This window comes from Phoca vitulina, unplaced genomic scaffold (assembly GCF_004348235.1).
Source record: "Phoca vitulina isolate PV1807 unplaced genomic scaffold, GSC_HSeal_1.0 scaffold10, whole genome shotgun sequence".
Taxonomy (NCBI): Eukaryota; Metazoa; Chordata; class Mammalia; order Carnivora; family Phocidae; genus Phoca; species Phoca vitulina.
In genome coordinates this window covers 3470016-3486970 of record NW_022589713.1, presented here as the reverse complement: position 1 = coordinate 3486970, position 16955 = coordinate 3470016, and the positions used below count along the sequence as shown (strand labels likewise).

At 39.8% G+C, this 16955-nt stretch overlaps 1 protein-coding gene across 2 annotated transcripts; it reads right to left on the bottom strand.

Annotated features, from left to right (window-relative positions):
* Nucleotides 1-1714: 1714 nt before the first annotated feature.
* On the bottom strand, nucleotides 1715-16834 carry CUNH3orf33 (chromosome unknown C3orf33 homolog). Of its 2 annotated transcripts, none has more exons than XM_032408391.1 (5): nucleotides 16693-16834; nucleotides 14149-14208; nucleotides 9477-9624; nucleotides 7501-7661; nucleotides 1715-3984 (listed from the first exon to the last, which is right to left on the bottom strand). In XM_032408391.1, exons 1-5 carry the CDS (start codon nucleotides 16804-16806, stop codon nucleotides 3586-3588), a joined length of 882 nt encoding a protein of 293 aa, XP_032264282.1. In that variant the 5' UTR covers nucleotides 16807-16834; the 3' UTR covers nucleotides 1715-3585. The 2 variants fall into 2 exon arrangements, with proteins under 2 accessions (XP_032264282.1, XP_032264283.1); XM_032408392.1 differs by having other exon boundaries at nucleotides 16664-16738.
* Between the last annotated feature and the right edge of the window lie 121 nt (nucleotides 16835-16955).

Here is a 16955-nt window from a genome sequence, read left to right as displayed (position 1 = left end):
TTTAAAAAAATAAAAATAAAAAATTGCATTTCTGGCAGCAGATTCCCCAGGCTTTCCCAGTGGTGGGAAAGACCAAGCTGATTTAGAAGATTTCAGGACCAAAATGTATAAGAGGTCTTGAAATAAGGAAGAGTTGAACGGTTAGAATTTGTGGAGCAGCAACCATCCCTTCTCTCTCCTGTTCACCCAGGGAAGATTTGACATTAGCACTTCATTCCCTTTTCTACTAGACTGAGGGTGCCATATATCCTGTTTCCACTAAGTTAGGAAATAGTGATTATCTCTTTTCTGATATTTGCTAAGCTACAGAGCCTTCTAGTACTTCATTTACCTGAGATAAGGAGAAAGAAGCATGATAAAAAGAGGGAAGCAAAAGAGAGTGAGTGGCTGGTGAATAGCTTACATCCCTACCACTTAGTTTAAGAATACATGAGTTTCCAGGGTACCTGGGTGGCTCACTCAGTTGAGTGGCTGACTTCAACCCAGGTCATCTCAGGGTCCTGGGATGAAGCCCTATGTTAGCATCAGGCTCCCCGCTCAGCAGGGAGTCTGCTGTCCCTCTCCCTCTGTCCCTCTTCCCACTCACTCGTGCATGCGCATAAGCGCTCTCTCTTTCTCAAATAAATAAAATCTTTAAAAAAAATGCACAAGTTTCCTGTAAGGTGAATTGACACCATGGAAAGTGGCAGGACTGAAGCTGACTTGCTAATACTCCCCACAACACATACCCATGAATGGAGTGATTAAGCCCAGTCACGTTCCACAATTAAACTCATGTGTCCTTGCCATCCCTGGTGGTGGGGATCCAACAGTAAAAGGCTGTGGACTAAACTGCCTTGGGAGTTAAGCAGGTAGGGAGAGAAAGAGGTAAGAATCTCTCAATCCAGGGGACTATGATAGGGAGCCCCTAGAGAACACTCAAGGAATAACCATGACCAAATGTGCTAGAGAAGAACCAGCATTTGGACATCTGTCTCATGAATGAAACTAACAAATGTCAACACAAGGAAAGCAAAATGTAAGGAGACTTTGGTTGTATGTTTTCTCTCTCTGGGTGTTGTTGGAATATACTTTTAGCTGCCAAATAATGACAATGCTGGATCATATATGTATGGGCACAGTTTTCACTCTTCTCTCAAGTTTTGTTCACATTTAATTATGATAAAGCTAGTGTTGCTGTCAACATTTCACATATAAGAAGTATGACTGGAAAATGACAAATTAATAAAACACAAAAAAGGAAATGTGAGTCTAAAAGAAAATATATTGAAAGGGGCCATTAGAATCCAATCATTTAGAAAAAACAGTAAGAACTAAATTTATTTGATAGAAATATATTTAAAAAGTAAAGTGGTCCAGGGGTGCTTGGGTGGCTCAGTCGTTAAGCGTCTGCCTTTGGCTCAGGTCACGATCCCAGGATCCTGGGATCAAGCCCCGCATTGGGCTCCCTGCTTGGCGGGAAGCCTGCTTCTCCCTCTCCCACTCCCCCTGCTTGTGTTCCCTCTCTTGCTATGTCTCTCTCTCTGTGTCAAATAAATAAAATCTTTAAAAAAAAAAAAAAAAGTAAAGGGGTCTAGATACCCAAGATACCAAAAGGAAAGAAGGCCAAGGGGAAAAGGCAGTCATAGACCCTGGGTTGTTTTTTTTTTTTTACTTTTTTATTGTTATGTTAATCACCATACATTACATCATTACTTTTCGATGTAGTGTTCCATGATTCATAGACCCTGTTGTTCTGAAGATAAGTGACCACAAGTAAATCCTTTATTTGAGAAAGGCAAAGAACTCAGGCTTTGGTCAGAAATTCAGCCTAAAAGGGACTTTTCTACTTTTTCAGATGACCCTATTATAACTGTCTCATATAATAAAGATCTAGCCTCTGTAACTGTATAGTTCACCTTGCCCTTGGACCATCAAACAAGCTGATCTACAAGAAAGACCAGAGACAAAAGCCAGAAAAACAGATATTGTTGACCCAGAAGAAAGCTGCTGGCCAATGGGATTCCTCCTAACCTTCAAGTACATGTTAATACTGCTACTACCTAAGTGGAGAACAAGAACATTCAGTAAATGGTGACTGCACACAACAGGAGTCCCGCTGGTCTATTTTTCTTCTTGTCCATCTTGTCCATAAAATCAGGGTTTTCCTACTAAATAATCAAGGCAAAGGTTAGAACAAGTCATTTCATCTAGTCCACAAAAAGACCTGCACCAGCTTCACCTTCACACAGCTTATCTGGAAAGACAGTGGTGCACCAACTGCGTTGGCAGAGGTCATCAGAACCGATTACAGTGGTAACTGTGATGAGATCCGACATCACTGGGAGGCAAACTGGGAAAGAAGCAGGCCCACGAGCTTGCCACAGAACTAGTTTTAAACGTACTCTGTTAACTTCTCTGTCAATAAAGATAGGACATCCCCTTAAAACAAAGAGAAAAGCTACTGAGGCATTAGACCCAGGGGATAAAAGCTAGGATATAACATCCCATCCTACCCCAAAAGTGATGAAATAAAACCACAAGAACAAGAACCTGTGGAAGATTTGAGACCTTACTAAAAATTAATGTTGTTTAATTAGAAAATGTTGGGAAATCTACTTTACGTTTTCACCAGCAGTCAGGAAGCAGCAATAAGCTTCTCATGATGAATTACTGATTCTAACAGTAGTCAGCTCTTTAGACCATGTGGAACCTCTGACTTTTGTCAGCATCATAAATCATTAAGAAAACCTTCTATAGACATCGTGGATGTTAATGGATTATCGCTGGTGTTATAAGAGAAGCTTGTAGTGTTAGGATGATTTTAGCAGCAAATGTATGTGTATATCAGATCCTCAAACGAACTCAAACGGGCTTTAAAAACAAAGAAATTTACCATGTCACATGAGGAACTGGGACACAAGATACTTCAAAGATTGGCTACTTTAGGGGCTCAACAATGTCTGAAGCATCCCTGTTCTTTCTTTTTGGTTGATGCCACCCTCAGCACATTGCTTTCCGTCCTTACAATTATCCTCATGGTTCTGTCTGGAGGGTTATCCCCTTCATCTAACAACAGGTAGAAATTAGCCGTTCTTTATTACTAGAAATGGTTTAAGTGACCTTCTCATGGAGCTTTGCCCCACACTGTTAGGCAGTTAGAAATCAATCAGGCGAAAAAAGTAGCCTCAGCCATGATGTGTACAGAGTTAGTTTATTACAAGTAATCAAAATTGATAAAACTGGAAAAGTAAACAAATACTCTCTTCCAACAAAAATTAAATATGGATGCCGAAAATAACTACAGTAACAGTGCCCAATAGTTAAACTCTCTCTTCAAATATTAACACTAAAGGTATACAACCTTTATCCTGGTAACTTTATTGAGTATTCAGTTTTTCCTAAAACCATATTACATTAACCACAATTTGCTTAAATTATTCTGATACTACATTTAAAACAATCATCTCTTAAATATTTAAATACCATTAGAGTGCAACTTCGATCATTCAGAGAAATTTCCACTTCAACTCAATGAAAAACATCCATGTATTTACATATTTTACTCTTTTCTGAGTGGGTCACCTCCAGACCTCTTGGAATAGTTCACCCTTTTCTACGAAAGTGTATGCGATTCATAAGTTCTCTGAACTTCAGTATTAAGGAGTAGTTATTTATGTTGTCTTTCCATGTTTCATAAGTCCTTCTAAATTTGTCATAATAACCTCCTTTTTTCAAATTGAAATCTGATCCAATGTTTTTAAAATAACTGTCTTTTTTCCATATTTCTCTCCAGGAGCCTTTGAATTTTTCCAAATAACTTTCTTCAGATTCTTCCTTCCATATTCCTTCTCTTTTTTTTAAGGCTGTTAATTCGGCTTTAAGTAAGTTTCTGTGAATTGTCCAATAGATTTTAGAATCATAATCTAGCCCTTTAACAAGAACAGTTTTGCCAAGGCCTCTTCTCAAAATTTCTTCATTCAGACTCACACTAAAAAATCTACCCTTGAATAAAAAATAACACAAACCAATTACTAAAGAAAATTGCACTATACCTGTAACATCTTCTTCACTTTAAAATTTATTTATTTACTTAAATTAAATCATCATTCAGAGGGGCGCCTGGGTGGCTCAATGGGTTAAGTGCCCAACTCTTGATTTTGGCTCAGCTCATGATCTCAGGGTCATGATACCGAGCCCCGCGGTGGGCTCTGTGCTCAGTGCACAGTCTGTGCGAGATTCTCTCTCTCTCCCTCACCCTCTGCCCCTCCCTTTCCTCCACGCATTCTCTCTCTCTCTCTCCCTAAAATAAATAGATGAATAAAATCCTTAAAAAATAAATAAATAAATCAGTCATTCAGCAACTTATCCTTCAGAGAAAAGCCAAACAACATAAAGCAAAGGGATCTCCAAGAGCTTAAAACAGCTAACGCTAAATCCAAGAATTTCATTACTAGAAGAGATTCTTGTTCAAAGTCAATTGCCTCTTTTACTTTATTTTTTTAAGATTTTATTTATTTGAGAGAGAAACAAGCATGAGCAGGGGGAGGGGCAGAGAGAGAAGGAGACTCCCTGCTGAGCAGGGAGCCTAAAGCCAGGCTCATTCACAGGACCCTGAGATCATGACCTGAGCAGAAGGCAGTCGCTTAACCGACTGAGCCACCCAGGCGCCTCTTAATTGCTTCTTTTGTAACATATCATTTCTCCACAGACTCACTGGTCTTCTAACCCAAAGAGACACAGAAGTAGTAAAGTATAAAAAGTGTTTTTGGTTTGTTTGCTGTTTGGAGGGGGAAAGGAGCACACAGGATAGGCAAAACAACAGAAGGCCATAGCAAAAGAAACTAAAAAGTATACAAATGCAGATTGAACTGAATCATCACTGAACTGTTAGATTAGGCTTCAGAATTCCAGCATGTAAGAAGGTGCTGGCATGTAAATACATTTTTAAAAGACTTCCCACAAAATAATTAACATTAAAAATAGTCCTAGACCTTGAATCTTCATCCTTCAGGAAATTTCCTTCAAGGAAAACCTCACTTTCTAATCAAACTGGGTAAGTGGGATTTTTTCCCACCAATTTATAGCTCAGTCAGCGGACCTGAGACTCTTGATCTTGGAGTTGTGGGTCTGAGCCCCATGTTGGGTGTACAGATTACTTAAAAATTTTTAAAAATCTTAAAAAAAAAAAAAAAGAGATCCTGCTTAGCTGTTTATACAGTCCTTGTGGGATTTTAACCTAACAAGATTAATTTTAACAACATATTAATAATTTAATAGCTTTGTTAGTCAAGTACTTCACAGTTAAATTTTAAAAATGTGAAAACTCCAGGTTTCAAGTAGGAGACATTTTTTAGGACTTTCTGAAGGAACGAAGTAACCTTTTTTCCCTTAAATGCAGTAACTTTTGGTTATAATAATGAGTTAATAAATACAGTCTTAAAGGATTTATCATATTTTTCTCAATCTTTTAAATTTTAAGAGCTCATTCCCTTAAACCAAAATCAGAATAACTAAAATTCAATCTCACACATTAGTAAAATTCAACAGATGTAAATTACCACCGTGTGCATATACTGCATAGTTTGGTCACCTAGTAAGCAATATAAGCTAAAGTATGTAAGGCGAAGTATGAGCTCAGGAGCCAGAAAGAGCTGGGTTGAATACAGGCTCTTCCACTTGGTTACCCGGAGTCCCATCTGTAAATGGGAGTAAAAACAATGACTGCATAGGCTGGTTTTGAGGATAAATAAAATACACTTCTCAACTTAGAAGATAATTTTTTTTAATTTAAAAAAAAATTTTTTAATTTTTATTTTTTATTATTTATAATTTATTTTATTTATTTTTAAAGATTTTATTTAGTGGGCGCCTGGATGGCTCAGTCAGTTAAGCATCTGCCTGAGGCTCAGGTCATGATCCCAGAGTCCTAGGATGAGCTCCCTGTCAGGCTCCCAGCTCAGTGGGGAGCCTGCTTCTCCCTCTGTCCCTCCCCCTGCTGGCCCCTGCTCATCAAATAAGATTTATTTATTTGAGAGAGAGAGCACTCATACACAGGGGCCAGCAGGGGGAGGGACAGAGGGAGAAGGAGAGAATCTCAAGCGGACTCCCTGCTGAGTGTAGAGCCCAATGCCTGGCTCGATCTCATGATCCTGAGATCATGACCTGAGCAGAAATCAGGAGTCAGACACTTAACCTACTGAGCTACCCAGGCACCCAAATTTTTTTATTTTTAAGTATCTCTACACCCAACGTGGGGCTCTAATTCATGACCCCAAGATCAAGAGTCACATGCTCCACTGACTGAGCCAGCCAGGTGCCCAGAGAAGGTAATATTTTTTTTTTTTATATGTGGTGATGATTTTTTTTTTTTTTTTTAAGAATTTATTTATTTATTTGACAGGGAGAGACACAGCGAGAGAGGGAACACAAGCAGGGGGAGCGGGAGAGGGAGAGGGAGAAGCAGGCCTCCCGCCGAGCAGGGAGCCCGATGCGGGGCTCGATCCCAGGACCCCGGGATCATGACCCGAGCCGAAGGCAGACGCTTAACGACTGAGCCACCCAGGTGCCCCGAGAAGGTAATATTTTTATAAGGCCTTTGGCATCTTGATTTTGTATTACCAGCTTACTTTTCACTGTAAAACACTTCAACCAATCAGTGTTGGATAATTCTTATTTTGAAAGCACTGAATATGATCTGGACATACAGAAATTAATGGGTTTCATCAGGCTTTCTATTAATAGTTCAAAAAGCTCTAAAGAATTAAAATGGTTACAATTTTAATCACTTTAACGTGAGGTTATTTTTTTCTTCAGGTTATTTTTGTTTGATAAGGGACTTTAAGAATAAGAAAACTGTTCTTAATACTGTCATAACACTTTACCTATTTAGTTTTCTACATTCTTTTTTCAGTAATCGTCCACCAAAAGCAGTACGAAGTAAGGCTCACGCAAGGGCTCAGGACAGAGACACGGCAACACTGATGAAGCTCCATGGCATCCCCAGTTACCCAATGGCCATGGTCAATCATAATGGTAGGAAAACTCTGAGGCAAAATCTTCAGATGACTGATTACTGATCATAAACAGGATTTAAAAATGCTCGACTTTAGAGTTCAGAGACTGAGTACTATTTACTTCAGAAAACACCCTTGCTCTTTGTAGTTTCCAGTTGACAGGGCTCACTCAACAAGCAGTTTCTAATAACAAGGGTGATACACTATACTCGTGTGTAAGTAAATGTGTAAAGATAATCCTTAAGTGAGCAATGTCCAAAGTCATTAATAATTTTAAGTTTCTTCCATTTTCTTAATTTTTCATTTTTTCTATAATAAATATACAAATAAAATTTAATAACAAAATGTATATATGAAACACCTGGTTCTCTATACATGATCACTATGAATAGCAGTTAAGAGAGACAAAAATTAGTCACATTGCAGATTCAAGGTTCTAATTAATGATGTTTGTGTACAAATAAAAAGAATAAAATATTGCTCATTATTTCTTCACTCTACTTACCTTATTCACTAGAAGATAGCAAAAGAGTACTGAATTCTCCTTTCCAAGAAGTTGAAACCATAGCAGTTGGGAAGGTTTTAACTCTTTTTGTAACCACACCTTCCCAGTTTCAGTGAGTTCTACTCCTGCCAGCTTAACCAGCAAAACACCACATGGCTCTTCTAAAAAGGTTAGGTAGAAAATTGTCTAGCTTTAATACCATGTTGCAAAAGCAAATTTCAAAGTCACATGTCCCCTCTCCCAAACAACTGAATATATTGTTTCTTTACAAACACCCAGACTCTCTAGATGTAGGTCCATTTATATCTGTATTCAAGTTTTCTTTTAAAGCAACCCAAGCATGTAACAGATGGAATAATGTAAAAAACCCATTTCAGTAAGCTCCAGAAGGATGGAGAAGCCATTAATAATAATATGCATATATGGCAATTTACAGTGCTGTGTCACTGCATGACCTCCGGAAGCAGGTTCCTATTGACTAGCATCCCAGAGTCGTGTAGTGTACAGCCTGGACAAACCCAGGGAGTGACTTTGCTGCCTGAGCCCTGAAGAGTCATCACTATTTCAGAGAGAAGAGATTTAAATTATGACAACATAATTACAACAACTGAGAAGGTAGAGGATTTATGAAGTCTAAATCCTGCTTAGATCGAAATGCCCAGCAAATAAACATCCTAGGTAATCTCTCTTTAGGGAACAATAGTCATTCAAAGTGTTTAAGTTCTGTTTGATTTGTTAAAAGAATCAATCATGTCAGGTATGTCTGGGGAAAAAAAAATCAATCTGATTCCTTCACAGTCATATCTCATGAACAGAGTGATATTCATTCATGATATTCATTCATTTGAGGGTAAAAAATAAGAACCCCTTTCTTTATAAAATTAAAACAATATTAAGAAGATCTTTAAATATAACTAAATTTATTCAACAAGTTTTACCAAGTTTTTATTGGCTAACAATTATTTCCCTAGGGACTGTGAATAATGAGCTAGGTAGGAAAAGGTCCCTGCCCACCAGAGGCTCAGTTTAGTGGGAGGATACAAGCCTAAACACATGATTATAGGAAAATGTGTTTAAGTACTGTAACCGCAGTGTGTATAACTTGGTGTGGGTGTAGTAAAGAAAGAGGCTAATTCTGCTTGGGAGTTAAGGAAAGCTTCACAGAAGAGCTGACATTTGAGCTGGATACTAAAGAATTGGAGTTCAATAGGAGCAAGGCACTCTGGGGAAACTGTGCTCCAGGGCATGAGAACCCAAGTAAACAGCAGGCCAGAAGGTCTGTGGGGTGGGGTCTTTGACACAAAGCAGGGAGACATGGGAATAGCAGCAGGAAACATCCAGCCCTTGCTCAGCTCTCCAGTCTCCTTTGGTGTCTCTTGTCCCCTTCTTCTGCACGCCACAGCACTCTACCAGTCTTCATATGGCTTGTCAAAGGACCAAGTTCATTCCCACACACCCTCTGCCTAGCCAGCCTTCTCTCATTCTTCAGGTCTCTGATGAAATAACAACTCATCAATGAGGCTTTCTCTGACCACTTTAGAGCTGTAGGTTCCCTGTTCACATGACTCCACTAATGCTCAAACTAGCACTTTGCTCCTTTTCTTCATAATTCTTAGGACAATCTTCATTTGTCTGTTGTCTCTTTTCCACTTAGACTGTAAGCTCCAAAGGGCAATCTTGTCTGTTTCCCTCAACACCATACAGCTAGTATAGGGCCTAGAACATAACAGTTGCTCAATATTTGTGGAAAGAATGCATGAACGCCTGAATGAAATACTGAATGGCTGAATAAAAGGAGGAAGGGGGGAAAAAAGGAAATCTGGAGCCAAATTAAATAGTTCCTGGTATTTAAAGCCAAGAGTTTATACTTTTCTCACAAAGTTATTAAAACTTAAAATGACATTTTTTGCTATTTTACAAATAACTTCTAATTAACAAATACTAAAATACTTGTATTAGTCTTGCACTTTACTTACTTTTCCATGAAGATATAATAGGTAAAGTGATAGGAATATGCTCAATTTCTAAACCATTCTCAGTTATTCGGCGTAATCGTCCACGTAGTTTAACATTCTTTCGTATAAATTCTACTGGAATATCTGAAGAACTTGTAAATTTTGAGGTCTGTTGATTTATAAAAATATATATATAACATTTAATTATTATTTTCATTTTAAAATTAAGTATGTCAAATTGTCATCTAAACATTTAACAAGAAGACATAACCACTGAAAAATTTTAATTTGATCCTTAATTTTAGATTAATATTTAACTATGATTTAATCAAAGTGTTTATAGGAGGGGGGCACCTGGCTGGCTCTGTTGGTGGAGCATGCAACTCTTGACCTTGGGGTTGTGGGTTTGAGCCCCACATTGGGTGTGGAGATTACTTTAAAAAAAATCTTTCAGGGAAAAAAAAAGTATGAATACTAAGAGTGAGAGTTAGTATTTTAAAAGATCCTGACAACTAGGATGATGGGATAAAATATAAAATTCCTCCCCTGTACTCCCCAAAACTAATGTAGGATAGAAGAGAATAAACTAATTGTAGCACATATGAAAAAGATTAAGAACTTTTAGTTCATTGTGAACTCAAAATGAAAGGAAAGTGTGACAAGTCTACAAAAAAAAAAGTACAAACTCCCTCTCCTCTTGACTCCCCACTGCTCCCCACCAAAGTTCAAACACCAAGCAACGTTGTAAGGAACAGGATCCAAAACAAGAGAAGTGAGGAAGAGATTGCTCCAAATCAGGCCCTAATGGAATATACTGTGCTTCCCTGGGTATCACATTTCATAAAAGACTTCAACAAACTGGAACAAAGCTAGAAGAGGAGAAAAAAGATGATAAAGAGCCTGGAAACCACACCACATGAGAAAACCAAGAATATTTCGCACAGGAGAGATGAGACTTAGAAGAAGTAGAGAGGGTCACTAATGATGTCTTCAATTACTAAACATCTATCCCTTTTTAATTTTTAGGTGTTTTCATTGACAGATATACATAAAAAGATCTAAGACTGCCTTGATGTTTGGAGTTTTAGAAATTATTAAGGAGCTAGGGAACGAAACTGTCTATAGAATCCATGTTCATACTCTCAAGGAACTCACAGTCTATGTGAAGAACCTTTAAAGGCAGATCCCACTGCATCTACCTTTCCTGCATCCAATAATCCCTCAACAGCAGAAAGTTCGGTGCTGTGTTTCTGTCATATAACAGGCACTATCTGGAAGATGAACTAACAATATACATAAAACCAGAATACAACAGCAGAGCAATACATAAATAGGTTTAAGATAAAGTATAAGCGGGTGCCTGGGTGGCTCAGTCAGTTGGGTGTCTGCCTTTGGCTCGGGTCATGATCCCAGGGGCCTGCGATCGAGCTCCACGTCAGGCTCTCTGCTCGGTAGGGAGCCTGCTTCTCCCTCTCCCTCTGCCTGACGCTACCCGCTTGTGCTCTCTCTCTGTCAAATAAATAAAATCTTAAAAATATATATATAAAGTATAAGTGCTAAAGGGTTTGGGTTCCTGGGTGGCTCAGTCGGTTAAGCATCTGACTCTTGATTTCAGCTCAGGTCATGATCTCAGGGTCATGAGATTGAGCCCCTGCTTAGGATTCTCTCTCCCACTCCCACTCCCTCTGCCCCTGCCCATGTTACCTCTCTCTCAAATAAGTAAATAAAGTCATAAATGCTAAAGGGTCAAAAATCGAAAGAATAAGAACATTTGAGGAAGATATCTTTAAAGGAAGTGAATTCTGAGCTTGTGATAAACATCCTGCTCTCTAAAAGAGGCAGAAAGATGATGCCACTAACAAGAACATTGTCCCTAAGCTTCAGATGGTGAAGGAAATGTCCTAAAGGCAAACAGACAAAAGCTGGAAGCACTGTAAAGAGAAAATAATAAGGGTTTCAAATTCAGGAAGATGAAATTTGAAATCCAGTTCTGCCACATTATTAGCTGGATGATCTTGTGAAAATTACTTAACTTCTTCAAGCATCCATCTCCTCATCTATAAAAATTAGGTATAAGAACACCTGTTTCGGGGCACCTGGATGGCTTAGTTGGTTGAGCATCTGACTCTTGATTTTGGCTCAGGTCATGATCTCAGGGTCATGGGATCAAGCCCTGAGTCAGGCTCTGTGCTCAGTGGAGAGTCTGCTTGAGATTCTCTCTCTCCCTCTGCCTCTCTCCCCACTCCCTAAATAAATAAACAAACAAATAAATAAAATCTTTTTTAAAAAAATAGAACACCTGTTTCATAGGATTATTTTTAGTATTAAATGAAATTATGTATATCAAGTGTTTAGCACAGTACTGAACTCAATCATTTTTTTTTAATATGAAATTTGGACTTTTCTACCAGTAATTGAAAGCATATGAGAGATTGGTAAACTCAGGAGGAGGAAAAAGGGGAGAAAAACAGCAATACAAAAAGAAAGCTGAAGGAGAGCTGTGAAGGCTCCTTGTGCCAGGTCCTTGGTTGGTTAATGCAATATCCATTCCCAAGCCTCTCTCCCTTGTCATCATGTACTTTAAGGGATGGAAAAGCGAAATGCCCACTTTCCCAACCTCCTTTCCACTTAGAGGTGGCCATATGATAAAAGGATGTAAGCAAAAGTATACTGAAGGCTTTTGGTAAAACTTTTGCTTTCTTGATAAAAGGAAAAGATGTGGCTGGCACCTTCCTTTTCCCTCTCCTGCTTTGAACATCAATACACTATTTGGAGCTAGAGCAGCCATTCTGTGCCATGAGGAAAGGCACAGAGAATCATACAGACCTAAACTCTCTGTCACTGAGCCAGAGAAGCAATGCCAGCAGCATCCTACCTCCAGAAGTCTTATGACATGAGAAAAAAAGCCTTTTAACTTGGTTAAGCCATGGTTGCATGGGGTTTCTCTTACTTGTAGCCAAAGTTCTTCAACTGTTACACAATAGAATTTTTTGTCCCCTAATGTCCCAATGTTCTTTTTCCACCTCCTTAGTTTGTTCTTCTCATCACTAGTCACTATTTTCAAAAACCATAAAATCTAAGAAAAAAAGACACCAGAACTATAGTCTAAGATAAATAACTTCATAACATACTAATATAAATTTATATTAATGAATAAGTAATTTGCATAAATCAATAACATACCTAATATTGTATAACTTAAAATGATCTATAATTGATTTATGTAATTTTTTTTAAGATTTTATTTATTTATTTGACAGAGAGAGACACAGTGAGAGAAGGAACACAAGCAGGGGGAGTGAGAGAGGGAGAAGCAGGCTTCCCGCTGAGCAGGGAGCCAGATGCGGGGCTTGATCCCAGGACCCTGGGACCATGACCTGAGCCAAAGGCAGACACTTAACGACTGAGCCACCCAGGCGCCCCGATTTATGTAATTTTTAAGGGCTAACAAGAGAAATAATCCCTTAGTATTATTTTTACCTGAATTCTTTTTTTTCAAGATTTTATTTGTTTGAGAGAGAGAGAGAGCTAGTGAGAGAGAGAGAGCACAAGTGGGGTGAGGGGCAGAGGGAGAAGGAGACTCCTCACTGAGCAGGGAGCCCGATGGACCCTGGGATCATGGCCTGAGCCGAAGGCAGACGCTTAACCGACTGAGCCACCCAAGCGCCCCTTATTTTTACCTAAATTCTTAATCAGATCATTTAGTATTTTGACAATTTTGAAACCTTCAAAATACAAATGTCATGGAACATAGATTGTAAGATAAAGAAAAAAGTGGAATAAAAAGTGCTAAAGTTTCAAAAGTTCCATTCTAAAAATATATATATAAGCTAAATGTGAATGATTTACAAAATCATGGAGGTGTTAAAAGAAAAAAACCTATTAGATTATTAAATATAAGGTTAAAAATGAGTTCAAGGCACTGAATAAAAAAGGGGGGATAAAAGTTCTGACACTGGAGTCGGAAAAGGCAACAGTTAGAAAAGATGTACTATAGTATGGTAACACTACGTAGTCAATGATAATATAAAACAATATAGAGATAATGAATGTAAGACATTAATATACACAGAAGCAATAAACCCATACCAGGTTGTAACATGATACTACAATTACACCCAGTGACAAGAATCAATTACATAAAAAACACTTATAAATCTTGAATTGTCAGACAGATTCCACAATATCTATTATTAACATTATTGAAAGGGCATAAAATATGCTAACTGAAAGCATAAATTATTTTTTTACATCATACTTCTTGCTCTATTCATTAAATAGATCTTACAGATAATTGCAAATCAAAGAAAGTATAAATTATTCAGTGCTAAAGGATATAATTCGACTGTAATCTAAACCTAAAACCACTATACAGAACAGTTTTGAGACATGCCACAACGTCGGAAATGCCAATTTAGTGATTATCGCATTCTAGCCAACTAAATCCTTTACAGATGCCTTTTTAAGCGCGAAGAAAAGTGATTATGGAAATACAGACTGGGCAATCACTTTCCTGTGGATGTGTTGCTTTTAAACCAAGATCTTAAAATAGGTTTGCTGTTCTAAAATAATATTTAAAACTTCTAATATGAATAACAAAATGATACATTGCTTGAAAGAAAAACGGTCTTGAAGTGAGAAAAAATTAACTGTCTCTTGCTTTTCATTGTGCCTTCTTCATTTTTTAACTTACCATCCGAACACTTCTGAGAAGTAACATTGTTCCAGCTATGGCCATTACGGTGCTGATGTTCTTCAGAAAGAGATTAAATGATTAATTCTCACTAGTTATTATTCATGATAGTTAAAGTACTAACTGGAAGGGGAAAAAAAAAGACTGACCTCCCTGAGTGTCCAAATAAGGCACATCCTTCAACTAAAGGCCCGTTTCTCCCAACAAACTTTAACTGCCTACCTATTCATTAATCTTCCCTCTTTTCTCCCAATCTGGCATGCACAGTAATTATATATGTAACATTGTATTGTTCTCTATTGACTGTTCCTTTTAACCATGAATTCCTTAAATGCATGAATCGGTCTAACACTTCTTCAACAATGCCCACAGTAACTTGCATAACCCTGAGTCTACAGTGGGAATGTAAATATTTGGTAGAAAACTTTATCATCAAAACCTTAAAATATAATGGATGTATATGTGGGTAAACAGTTGGGGAGAACTTATCAATGTTTTTAAAGTGCTTCATTTAAACTGGAATAGATTGGGACAGCTCAGGTCCTGATCCCAGGGTCCTGGCATCCAGCCCCACATTGGGCTCTCCGCTCAGCGGGGAGCCTGCTTCTCCCTCTCCCTGCTGTTCCCCGTGCTTGTGCTCTCTCTCTCTCTGTCAAATAAATAAATAAAATTAAAAAAAAAAAAACTAAAATAGACTTAAAAGAGTTTAATTTAAAAATAAGAACCTGCGACTCCCTCAACAAGAGTGATAATCCAACATGCTTTCCTTCAATAAATACAACTAGGTATGTAAGAAATGAAGCTGAAAATATAAACAAGGAAAGAAATGAAGATGCTAAGATTGCTCTTAGTGTTCAAGTGAAGCCACTTAGATCCAACTCTGATCTTGCTCTAAACATCAGGCAAACATAAAACAAGGCAGTGAAAATTTTATAATTACCAACACATAATGCCTTTCGTTTGTTCTGTGGATTTCCCATTTGTAGAAAAAAAAAGGAAATATACACAAGGATACATACTGTGATTGGGATATTTGGAATAATGTATCCATGTGCCAATTTATTCTATTTTTTTTAAGATTTTTAAAAAATATTTTATTTATTTATTTGATAGAGAGAAAGAGAGAGCACAAGTAGGCAGAGCAGCAGGACCCTGGGATCAAGACCTGAGCAGAAGGTAGACGCTTAACCGACTGAGCCACCCAGGCATCCCTCCATGTACCAATTTAAACACCGTTTCCTCTCTCAATCTACTGAAGTCATTTTTTTAATTTGAAATAACCCATGCACCAATTTCTGCTTCACTGGAAGAATCCAGGCCTTGTCAAATAACACGTGTGTATCTACCATTCATTAATGCCACCAGTGCGTATCTAGCCCTTGCTAAGTGGTAGGCAATATTCTAGGGATAAGAACTGTACTGGTGAAGGAAACAGCAGGATCCCAGGCCTTGTGCTGCATGGCTGCAGAGCATTTGCAAAGCTCACGGTCCTACTCAACTTCTCAGAAGAATTTAACAAAGTTAATCATTCTCTCTGAAAATATTCTCTTCACTTGGCTTCTAGGACACCTGGTTTTCCTGATTTTCCTCCTCCTCCTTCCCTGTTTCTTCCCAGTCTTTGCTGACCTCCTCCTTTTCATTTCCCAAATTCATGTTAAGAGAATCCCTCAGGTCCCAGGTCTCAATTCTAGGACTTCTTCAGTAACTTTTCTGACTTGTTCCATGATGCCATCCAAGCTTTAAACACTACTGGAGCTTTATGCAGTTCATTCCTAAAGTTCTATGTCCAGTTACAATCTCCCTTCAAGGTCAGATTCCTATATCTGGTTGCCTAGATAACATCTACAACTCTGTTTAGAATTTTAGTGACCATCTTCAAGTTCACGTATCTCCACCTTCAAGTTCCCATGTCCAAAGAGTCCTCTAGATTTTCCCAACAAATCGCTGACCCCTAACTCCTCCACAGAAGCAACTTTGACCACCATCCACCCAGTGGGCAGCCCCCTTGACTCCTCTTTCTTTGCACCCCACCCCAAATCAACCACACCACCCCCGGGGGATTAGCCACAATCTTGTCTCGCCTGGTCACCTAAGATGTCCCACTCCTGGTCGAACTCCAGTGCTCTCTCACTTCATTCAAAACATAAGGCCTACAGGACCACGTGCCCCCCAACCCCCACCCCCCTTGGTCTTCTGTGCCTCGCCGTCCCCAGCTGCTCTCGGGGGCCGCTGACGCCCCAAGCTGTGCTGCGTCTCAGTCTCTGAGGTGTCCCCTGGACGCACCACGGTCCTGGCAGTAACTAGGCAGAGCTGGCCTCCTTGGACCGCCGCGCCCATCTCACGCAGCGAGCCCAGCCCGGCCGCACTCCTCCCACCGCCGCCCCTCACTCGCTGACCCCTGCGACAAGGCCCTGCGACAAGGCCCTCCGCCCCGCCCGGGCCCCCGCGGTTCCACTGCGCGGGGCCTCCCGCAGCCCGTCTCCCTCAGGCTCGCTCCGCGCGGCCCCAGGCCAACCGCCTGCCCGGCCGGCGGGTCTCCGGTACCCGGACGAGGCGCAGGTGGTCGTCCGCCCACTGCGAGACCCGCGCCACCACATTGGGCGCCGCTGCATTCCGGTCCGGAGGCTGCGAGGCCGGGGCCACAGGCCGCCCCGCCATGTTCCCGGCTTCCCGCGAGCCAGCGGCGCGCTCCTCGGGCGGACGACAGGGGGCGCCGCGCTCCTCGGACGGACGGCGCGGATCCGGGCTCCCGTGGGGCGCCGCGCGCGGACTGACAGTCTCCGCCGCCTGGGAGTGGCCTGACGGCG